Raw genomic sequence first — 11,617 nt, 5'->3', positions numbered from 1 at the left:
TCGAGTGTGCTGTTGGTAACTTTCCTTTCTCTCATCCTTGATCTTAAACAAGATATCCCTTGCATTATATCAAGGAGTATTTCTATAGGCAGTCTCTTTGGGACGAGCACATCACTCGCACATTGAGTTCTGAAGGTAACACTTTGTAGAGCCCACACAGAATCAACTCTTTACAACACCTTGACATTGACTTGTGCATACTTTCCTGAGAGCTGCATCTCACTGGTCTTAGCCAAGTAGACATTGAAACAGAGTCAAAATCTATTAGAAGGATAATGGTGCATAAACTGAGCCTGAAAGTGAGTTGAAAATATGGATCCTATGAGCCTACAAGATATGAGTCTCTACAGCAGAATATTTTTTTTGCCAGCTGATAGCTGAGGCATGAGGCTAACCTAGAATTTAGTCTATGAGCAAATTAGGTGAGGTGATGTGGAGCCCAGAGATGTTCTTGGACACGGAAAAGTGCATCCACAAACATCATATAAAGCAGATGTTTGGAAGCACGAGCTACAATGTGAAGTACACATAAGTCAATATCAAGGTCTGATCTCATAAAATAAAAATGTTATCATTGGCAGGTTTCAAACCTGCGCAGTCCAAGAGAAACAGATTTTGACTCTGATGTTCACTTGCAATTTTATCTTTAGCAGGTTTTGAACCCACACAAACAGATTTGAATTCTGTCATATTAAATGCTTGGCTATAAGACCAGTTGGATGCACTCTCAATGAGCCCATTCAGAAGTGAATCCTCAAGGTACATTTATCTGCATTTTATCAGTTCTAACATTAATTTCTAACATCCTCCTCGAGTCCAATCATATGTGATCCTCCCATTGTCAGTTGTCACTCACGACTCAGTTGTTAATCCAAAAGACATCACAACATCATCGGCCCACTGTGGTGGTCTGCCATCAGCAATTTTTCAGAGCAATTGCTAGATAAACAGGCCTAAGAATCAATCATGGTGATCATACTATTGAAAGAACTGCCTTGAGGATTCACTTATTAATGGGTCCATTGGAAGTGCATCTCACTGGTCTTAGCCAAGTGGTTGATACAATAGAATCTAAATCTGTCTGCATGGGTTCAAAACCTACTAAAGATCAAGTTGCAAAGTGATTATCAGAGTCAAAATCTGTTTGTCCTAGACTGTGTGGGTTTAAAACCCGCCAATGATAATTTTCATTTTCTATGCAAATGCTGTTACGTCGACTGTTGGTCGGCGTAGTGGGAACTAGGATAGGTCTTCTCAGCGACGAGTCGAGTGACTCTACTGAAGCTGAGCGTGGTCTGGCCTTGACGGAACGTCAAGGATTCCTCCGGCGATCTCGGTAAGACGGCGCTCGTCGAGATGCAGGGCTAGCGGATACGTGCAGAGGCGTATGGGAGCGACTCTGAAGTGCGGTCTCACACAAGGAAGCAGTTAAGCTTAGATGAGCAAGTTCTTGGTAGAACCTAGTAGATTAAAGTAAAGATCAATCTACAACAATGTGCCTACTTATACATAGGGTATGTAGGTGTTCAAGCTCAGTCTGTAATCTATAGTATATCGTACATCTAAGATAACCAGACATGAGGTTTAGATAAAGTACATGAGGCTTAACCTCTGATCATACATGCGGCGCCAAGGGCAGCTGCGCATAGGTACAGGAGACGCCAAGCGCTCCGGGTCTTCATACATGAGGCGCCTAGGGCGCTCCGGATCTTCATGAAGCGACATGCTGTATACATGCGCTGATCTAGGGTTGCCATGAGGCGTACAGCCTCCATGGAACAGGTACAAGGCCGTCTAGGCCAGGGGCGGGGTCATAGCGTCAGGCGGGGTCATAGCGCCATGAGGCGGAGTCATAGCGGTCCAGACCGCTGTCTTTCTAGGCGCAGGCGGCGCACCGCCGCGCGGGGAGTCTAGCAGAGCGGGGGCAGGTGTAGGGAGAGCTGGGGCTCTAGCAGGTGTTACAGATCCCTGTAACAAATGCACCTTGACACATGCTCATGGTCAGTTTGCTTAAAAGCTCATCAAAGTTGTATTCAGCCAAGTGATTGTCATAATATAATCAGAATCTGTTTCCATTGGAATGCAATAGGTTTGAAACCTGTTGAATGTTGCATTTTTTCTATTAGAACATTCCTTGAATACTTGCTCATAGACGGTATCTCAGACACTGATCTCCATTGGTCTTAGTCGAGTTGTCATCAGAGTCAAAATCTGTTTCTCTTAACCTGTGCAGGTTTGAAACCTACTAATGATAACATTTTTATTTTTATTCTATGAAATCACACCTTCACATTTCCCACATGGAATATTAAAATGAATCAGAAGGCCTCAATTTTCTGGTGGCATTATGACTTTCTTGCAAGAAAAACCAAAAAAAAAACAAATTCATGGAAAGAAAATGTTATTATTGGCAGGTTTTAAACCTGCATGGTCCAAGAGAAACAGATTTTGACTCTGGTGACAACTCAACTAAGACTGATGAAGATCAGTGTCTGAGAGACTGTCTACGATCAAATATTCAAGACATGTTCTAATAGAAAAAATGCAGCATTCAATGGGTTTGAAACTGCCAAGGTGCATTTTCATAAAATGAAAATGTTATTGTTGGCAGGTTTCAAACCTGCGCAGTCCAAGAGAAACAGATTTTGATTCTGATGATCCCTTGGAATTTTATCTTCAGCAGGTTTTGAACCCACACAGACAGATTTAGATTCTGTCATATTAACTGCTCAGCTAAGACCAGTTTGAATCCTCAAGGTACATTCATCTGCATTTTGTCAGTTCTAACATTACATCATTGGCCCACCATGGTGGTTGCCATCAGCACATTTTTGGAGCAATTGCTGGATAAATAGGTCTTGAAGTAGAGGCCCAGAAGAAGTCTGATGTCTTTTGCGATAAGAGTAGAATAAAAAAAATCAATCGCAGCGACCATATTATTAAAAGAACTGACAGAATGCACATAAATATGCCTGGAGGATTCACTTGTGAATGGGTCCATCGGGAGTGCATCTAACTGGTCTTAGCTGAGCAGTTAATACAACAGAATCTAAATCTGTCTGCGTAGGTTCAAAACCTGCTAAAGATGTCATTGTCAAGTGATTACCAGAGTCAAAATCTGTTTCTCTTGGACCATGCAGGTTTGAAACCTGCCAGTTGTGACATTTGTTTTCTATAAAAACACACCTTGAAATATGCTGATGGTTGGTTTTCTTGCAAGCCAATCAAAGTTGTGTTTAGCCAAGTGGTTGTCATAACAGAATCAAAATCTGTTTCTATTGGAATGCAACAGGTTTGAAACCCGTTGAATGTCACATTTTTTCTATGAGAACATGTCTTGAATGTTTGCTCATAGACAGTATCTCAGACATTGATCTTCATTGGTCTTAGTCAAGTTGTCACCAGAGTTAAAATCTGTGTCTTTTGGACTTTGCAGATTTGAAACCTGCTGATGATTATGTTTTTATTCTGTGCAATTACACTCTGATATTTTCTCATGGATAGTTTTCTCCAAAACCCATCATAAATACTCTTTTCCACATCATTGCCACGATGGATTCAAAATATGTTTCAATAAAAGCATACATTAGAGGAATTTTTCTCAGTAGCAATCCCCTTGGGCCAAATCTATACTTGCATCCAGAGGTCTATTTGAGTTTTTACCCCACTTCACCCTTTCTTCTCCTTTCACCCCTTCTCATCTAGCTATCATTCCTCACACACACCATCTATGAGCAAATATTTGAGGCATGTTCTTATAGAAAAAAATGTGATGTTTCACAGGTTTCAAACCTGTTGCGCTCCAATAGAAACAGATTTGGATTCTGTTACATACAACACCACTTGGCTAAATACAGCTCCGATCAGCTTGCAAGCTGACCGACCATAAGCATATGTCAAGGTGTGCCTTCATAGAATAAGAATAAAAATGTTATCATTGGCAGGTTTCAAACCTGCACTGTCCAAGAGAAACAGATTTTGACTCTGGTGATCACTTGAGGTTTTTATCTTTAGCAGGTTTTGAACCCACACAGACAGATTTAGATTCTGTCATATCAACTGCTTGGCTAAGACCAGTTAGATTCACTTCCAATGAACCCATTCAGAAGTGAGTACTCAAGGTATATTTATCTGCATTTTTTCAGCTCTTTCAATAGCATGGTCAGTGTTGATTTTTTATCCTACTCTTATTGAAAAAGACACAGACTTCCTGCTGGGGCTCTTGACCTCTTGACCTGTTTATCTAACAATTTCCCTGAAAAAGTGCTGATGGAAGACCACCATGGTGGGTCCATGAGTGAAAACTGACAATGAAAGGATCACACAGTGTATTTTTGACACAGAGTTCAATATATGACCAAAGTCTTGATGCGAACTCAGAAGGATAAGTACAATAACAATATGATTCTTTCTAAAGGTCTTGATTTGGTTGAAGAAGAAAAAGAGCAGATTACACATCAAACTTTCAAGTTTGATCCTAATAACCTGGGAAATTAGTAAAAATACAAATCTATCAAGGCTGAGATTCTTTATTTTGCATATTCAAGTAATTGCCAGAGTGTTAAGACCATGCACAAAGGGTAGGACTGGTTCTGAAGGGCTTGGCTTCAGCTCGTGCACTGCGCCCCTTACCTGAGTATGTGCCCTTAATTGCAGATGGCATCTGGAGGAAGTCCAAGGAAGTCCATAGGACTTCCAAAGGAGCGCAGGAAAGTCCAGAAGGACTGTCCGGATCCAGATGAGTGCGAGAAACTTCCGGAGGAACTTCCGAAAATTACTCTGAGGTTTCGTCCTGGTACAGATATGTATAATGGCTACTCAGGATTCATCCTGAGTAGAATGGAGACAGAGGAAAGGCTGCAGGGACAAAGTCCAAAGCAGAATAGGTCCGGAGGACTGCGGGAAAGTTCTGGAGGAACTTCCGGAAACTTGGAGGAGCAGAGCTCCGGCCTAGGGAATTCCTCCCTAGGCCTGAGATGGATATTGACTAAGTCGGAGGACTAGAACTAGTATGAGGACTTAGTGTGAGGTCTAGTGCAAGGACTAATATGTGTAATATTCAGACTAAGGAAATACAGGAGTTTCTACAGGGTTTATATACTATGGAGGACATAACGGAGAATCAGTCAGCGCAGCGCACGAGCTGAAGCCAAGCCCTTCGGAACCAGTCCTACCCTTTGTGCATGGTCTTAACACAGAGTCAAAATATATTTTTCTTGAACTAAGCAGGTTTGTAATCTGTATAATGATGTGTATTTTGCATTAACTCGTGATTCATCACATTCCACTGTTTTGGATTTCATAGAATAAAAATGTTGTTATTGGCAGGTTTCAAACCTGCAAAGTCGAAGAGAAACATATTTTAAATCTGGTGACAACTTGACCAAGACCAATGAAGATCAATGTCTGAGATGCTATCCATGAGCAAATATTTAAGATAGAGAAAAAATGTGACATTCAACAAGTTTCAAACTTGTTACACTCTGATGGAAACAGATTTTTATTCTGTTATGACAGCCACTTAGCTAAACACGACTGTGATCAGCTTGCAAGCAAACCGACCATGAGCAGATTTCAAGGTGTGTTTTCATAGAAAATAAATTTTATCACTCAGTGGCAGGTTTCAAACCTGCGCAGTCCAAGAGAAACAGATTTTGACTCTAATGATCACTTGGCAAATTTATCTTTAGCAGGTTTTGAACCCATGCAGACAGATTTAGATTCTGTCATATCAACTGCTTGGCTAAGACCAGTTAGATGCACTCCCAATGAGCCCATTCAGAAGCAAGTCCTCAAGGTACATTTATCTGCATTTTATCAGTTCTAACATTAATTTCTAACATCCCCCTTGAGTCCAATCATATGTGATCCTTCCATTGTCAGTCCTCACTCATGACACAGCTGTTAATCCCAAGACATCACAAACATCATCAGCCCACCATGGTGGTCTGTCATCAGCACTTTTTCAGAGCAATTGCTAGATAAACAGGTCTTGAAGTTAAGAGCCCCAGAAGAATTCTGATGTCTTTTGCAATAAGAGTAGAATACAAGAATCAATCATGGCGACCATACTATTGAAAGAACTGCCTTGAGGATTCACTTTTGAATAAATTCATTGGAAGTGCATTCAACTGGTCTTAGTCAACCAGTTGATACAACAGAATCTAAATCTGTCTGTGTGGGTTCAAGACCTGCTAAAGAAGAAATTATCAAGTGATCATCAGAGTCAAAATCTGTTTCTCTTGGAATGTGCAGGTTTGAAACCTGCCGATGATAAAATTAATTTTCTATCAAAACACACCTTGAAATTTGCTCATAGTCGGTTTGCTTGCAAGATGATCAAAGTTGTGTTTAGCCATGTGGCTGTCATAACAGAGTCAAAATCTGTTTCTATTGCAGTGCAACAAGTTCAAAACCTGTTGAACACCACATTTTTTCTATCGAACCCTGACTTCAATATTTGCTCACAGACAGTATCTCAGACATTCATCTTTTTTTTCATGCCAGCTTGCGCACCTAAGGGAATAAGTTGAATTCAATGGTGAGTTTTATTTTCTTGCATGCACTTACCTTGACAAGTGTTAACCTCAATGGTTGAATCTCTTTGTTCAGTGTGATGTGACATGCTCGCTCTCATCCAATAACTCAGAAATCTGTCTTCATTATATACCCTGTCTATTATCCCTGCCTCATTTATCTTCCCTGGATCCTCTTCCACCTTCACACTGAGTTCTTCCATCTCCATCTTAGTACTATCCACTTGGTCAGCTCCTTGTTGCTTCACATTGAACTCGTTGATCAACAATTTCACTACTAGGTTTACCATACGGAGGAAGCACCTGGTGTGCATCACTAATTCACTGAACCTGAGCACTTTATCACTCAGTTTGCAAATTATTGTGTCATTGTTGGACGCATTATCACATATAATACTCAGCATCTGTGTCCCACAGATTCATTTGCATATAAGTGTGTTTTGTTTTTGTGAATCATATCTTTTCTGATATGCCAAATTCTTCTAGCATCTTTGCAGATATCTCTGCAAGCTCTTTGCCAGTGTTAGACTATGAACCTCTTAGCTCACATACACCTACTAGATAGGTAAGTTTTTACCTTCCCAACTTTGACCACATCTAAAAGTGCATCCAAAGTAACAAAGTACTTGTCTAATACAAGCAAAGGTGGTCCAAAGTCAAGAAATAAAGGTCTGATGATGCACAGAGGCTCTGAAGAGCTTGCGACTAAATAGTGAGATTTCTGAGAGTCAGTTTAATGGGTATGTCGAAGTATACAACTAGCGAGAGTACAAAAGTACAACTATGTAAAACATATTGAAAGATTCAGAGATAGTGAGATGCAAAATGGCAGCAGTCAAACAAAACAAAAGGATCAATTGCATGAAGTACGACTTATCTGAAAGTGGGTCTACTAACTATGACTCATAGCAAGGGAAAGGAAGTGAAGTACAGATCAGCTGGCAAGTGAGATTATATACTACAACATGAAAGTCTGAAATTGCATAGGCAAGAACAGTAGTGAGATAAGCTATCTGGAATGTAATAAGACTTGAGGTGAGTCACTACACTGATATCCATGTAATAATGCATAAGACATGCTGCTATATGCATTATTTGAGGCTTCCTATAGGCCGCTAACATATCTGTTCCTATGAGATATTCAATAATAGACAAATGAAGTAAAAACATGCCAGCAAAGTCAAATGGACATGGACAGGACATGGTACAGTGAATTGCAGAAAAGAATGGCCCTCAGAAGTGGATGGACTACCTTTGGATGACTTAGACAGATGTATGGAGGCTTCAAAACAGTCGAGGAGTGTTGAGGAGTACTTCTGTGAGACATAGGTGGAAATGGCAGGATATGAGTCCAGCACCAGCACCATTGCTACAGTGTGTATGTTGATGGTGGGAGTACATAACTTTCTCTTTGCCATTGGCACTTGAAATAATGAGTGCAGCGGCCATCAATTTCAATAATCTGTGGTGTTGGATCAAAAAATGTAATTGAATGGTAGGGATATGGGTAGGGGTATGGGTACTGTGATCCCACACCCACACCCATACCTATGACCTGCATGGGTGACTCATATCCATGCAGTACCATACTCACAAGCTAGAGGCTGAGGCAAGCAAGACCCAACATATTGTTCAGTATCCATCAATCTGAATTATTGTACCTATATTGGGTTGCAAATATCCTTGGTTGTACTGTAGACAGAGCTTGGACCAACTTTAGAGAAGGATAGACTTCTTAGCCTGTCACCTTTTCTCATTATTGTGTTCACCACAATGAGAAAGAAATTCAACTCAGAATGATTAATATGAAGAAAGTACCAAACTAATATGATATTACATTGAGGTCTGTAGCACTGCCTAAGCTGCTATGCTTGTATGAACAGGTGCATTCGACCCTAAAGAGGTCTGCCATTAAGAACATGCTCAAGGAGGTGGATCCAAAGGGCTTGGCTTCAGCTTATGCGCTGTAACAATACAACAATGGCTGGGCACTACATGAAGTAAGTACTCAGCCAAATATACGTGTTGTGGTCTTGCACAGCCTAGTCTACTATACTTGCAAGACAAGTGTGTTTGACTCGAGGGGTTAGCTGTTTGGAAGAAGTTCTAATGTTAGTGATATAATGTGCGGTCAATAGTCCGAGCACATGAAACAATGTCCAAAGGTATAATTAGGAGTCCAATTTTTTTTGGGTTAGTGGATTAGTGGGTTTTGGGTTGCGAAAAACAGGTATAGTAAATGTTGGGGAAGTGAGCAGTATGCAGATTAACAATGATGATGGGTATTTCAGATAGAAAGAGCGGTAATATTCGCAACATCAACTAAGAACTATGAAATATTGGGTTTGACCCCTAAGCATCAGGAAACAGCTCCCTACTACTTGGATGATGAATGATACTTGAAGTCAGTCCAAAATATGTGTAAGTATGTATAAATGCAGAAACCTATAGGCAAAAGTAGCGGCAGAATATTTTGGATCCAAAGTACATGTAAACAAACACTACATGCTGCAGATGATGGAAAACATGTAATAGCGCTGGCTGAGACATGAGTAATGTGCGAAATAAGAACTATGCACCTAGTGGGGCTAGCAGGACAGGACAGGACATGAGGAGGACAATTGTGTGGGAATATTTTGGGTCCGAGTTGGCCTAAATGTCGTGTTGATCAGATAAGCATTGAGTTGAGTGGGTAATTGTCGGGCTGTCATCAGAAAATGATTAGCATGTGGCAGACATCTAATGTGTATCGGAAAATAACTGAAGACGAGCTCAGCGCAAGGCTGAGTGCTACAGTGCTGTGTCCCTTACCCAAGTAATTGCCCTTAATTTCCAGTGGCTGAGAATGAACTCCAGAAGTTCAGTGGACATTTAGAAAACTACAGAAGGACTACTATGGACAAAGTCTGGAGTAGAACCAAACAGAGTATGGACTGCCAGAGGTAGAGCTGAAGATATGAAGTTTTCAGAATCAATCCTAATACTTAAGAGAAAGACAAGAGATGAGACCCAGCTAAAACCTACAAGTAATGGAGCGTGAGATAACCTGAGCAGCGGTGATCACCACCAGCCACGATCCTCACCACAGAAAATGAGCAGATTTCACCACAGGCCACGGAAACTCGACGTGGCATGCCATGGCAGGCCGTGGTGGATGGTGGTCATGTTTGCTCACGCCAGACCATGTCAGACCACGACACATTGTACATTCTCAAAATGCGGGAGAACGTGATACAGCATGGTTTGCGGTAGTGAACATAAAACAATGCATTTGCGTGTACGATAATACAGTGTGGTAGTACTGCTAGTGTACAGTTGTATAGAAATGAATGCAGGTGCCAGGACAAGAAGCAGACGAGAATGAAGATGAGCCTGGGCAAGGGAAACAGACAAGCAAGCAAGAGCAGACAATGAGACCAAGACCAAGACCAAGACCGAGCAGGAGAGCAGACGAGGATGAGACCAAGGACAAGTCTGAGAGTCCGAGTCTGCTGAGTCCAAGCAGAAGAACAGATGAGAACAAGTTCAAGAAAGAGCGCTGGCAGATGAGAATGAGACCAAGCGAGAGCAGATGAGAATGAGAACGAGCGAAGGAGACTTGTCGAACAGGATCCTATGGTCCACTAACTGCAAATTCAGCAGTGTTTGTTTTAGCCTGTAGTTGAATTAAAAATATGATATCATCCAAGAGAACAAAAACAAACTCACAGCATCTGCAAGTTTCGAATGAGCAATATAAGGCTCTCTCTGTTGGAGAGTCAGACTATTCCAGTGTGCGTAAACTCTGCAACAGTTCCTGTCTTGCGCTGAGCCTGCCATTCGATACCACAGATGTTGCGCGCTGTTGTTGACCCCAAACTTGGCTTGAAGACGTTGTTAGGGTTTGTCGGACCTCTTTTTTTTTGACAGGCTTGGTGAGAACGTCTCCGGTAGATGTAGCAGAGGGAGGTGAAATATGAGGAGATGTGCTACCCTCGAGCGACACATTATTGAGGGCTGTTGCAAGAAATGTGAGTGTCAAAGAGCTTGGTAGTGGGACAGAATCCAACAATGGTGTGACAGATTCGCCAGAGGGTTGAGCAGAATCTGAGCTGGAGGCTGTACTGACTTGAATGTGCATAGTAGGCTGAGATTGTGGAATTTTGTCTACAGAGTGTGACTCTGGGGACATGTTACTGACAGTGTCTCGTGCGCCAGTGTTGTTGAACATGCTGAGAAACCTAAAAAAAAAACAATGTGAGATTGGTGTCCCAAAATGTGAGTGCGACTCACTTGTAAGGCTGGTCGTGAAGCTGGAACAGGCTTCTTCATAGTGATAGAAGTAGAAATACTTTCTGATGACTCGATGTTCCATCTGCGAGTAATACCCTTTGTTTCTTGGTGCGCTCGCTTTGTAGTACTGTCAGGGATGTCGGACGCTTTGAGGAAGAACTTCTCAAGGCCTCTAGTGTGAGAGAAGGGTCACGAGACTTTTCGCCCTTGATCTTGGTGTCTTTGGATTCATCTTGACAGCAGTACCTGTGGTTGGCCGATCTACCCAGCCATGATAATACTCCACTGCCATCGCCTCCGCCTTCCAGTCACCTTCGCATAACTGCAATTCCAGAAACCGAGTGCGCATGCAGCCATAGTAATATAGCTGTGTGATGCTGTCGACTTTCTCCATGCCACAGGGGCCAGGTTGAATGAAAGAAGTGTGTATCAGATACTGCGTTGGAACGAGCAAATGTCCTTTGACGAGTTTCAGACAGAATTTACCATGCTTGTCAACCAGGAACAGAGAGCTCCTGCCTTTCGTTTCCTTGGAGTCAGATTCTACAGATTCGGCATCGTCAGTAGTTCTTGTTGTCTTCCTTTTGTTGGAGCCCCATTTCAAGACACCACGGGACTTGGTCTTTGCAGAATTGAAGTCGGATCGCGTCCAATAGATTGTTCTGATGTCCCGAAAATCTTTGCAATCTAATGGTGTGTATGAGGCAAAGGTGATGGAGATGACATCAGTCAATCCTGAGACCTTCTCTGGTACTAATGGCACAAGGGAACTACGAGTTGTGCCTGTGCTGTGATCAACACAATCAACA

At 41.8% G+C, this 11,617-nt stretch overlaps 2 protein-coding genes across 2 annotated transcripts; both read right to left on the bottom strand.

Moving 5' to 3' along the window:
- Positions 1-6,784: 6,784 nt before the first annotated feature.
- F5147DRAFT_554858 (uncharacterized protein) lies at positions 6,785-6,940 on the bottom strand (the record flags this gene model as incomplete). Its single annotated transcript, XM_041430479.1, has 1 exon — positions 6,785-6,940. A coding segment is annotated over one exon (156 nt), but the record flags the coding sequence as incomplete, so codon positions are not given.
- Positions 6,941-10,299: 3,359 nt separating this feature from the next.
- Positions 10,300-11,578, bottom strand: F5147DRAFT_661493 (uncharacterized protein; the record flags this gene model as incomplete). The annotated part of the gene is made up of 4 exons (XM_041434711.1): positions 10,300-10,756; positions 10,809-10,828; positions 10,868-11,028; positions 11,055-11,578. Coding segments are annotated over 4 exons (1,162 nt in total), but the record flags the coding sequence as incomplete, so codon positions are not given.
- Between the last annotated feature and the right edge of the window lie 39 nt (positions 11,579-11,617).

Source organism: Suillus discolor (assembly GCF_016758755.1).
Source record: "Suillus discolor strain FC423 chromosome Unknown F5147scaffold_605, whole genome shotgun sequence".
Classification (NCBI taxonomy): Eukaryota; Fungi; Basidiomycota; class Agaricomycetes; order Boletales; family Suillaceae; genus Suillus; species Suillus discolor.
This window is presented reverse-complemented; position numbering and strand designations above follow the sequence as displayed.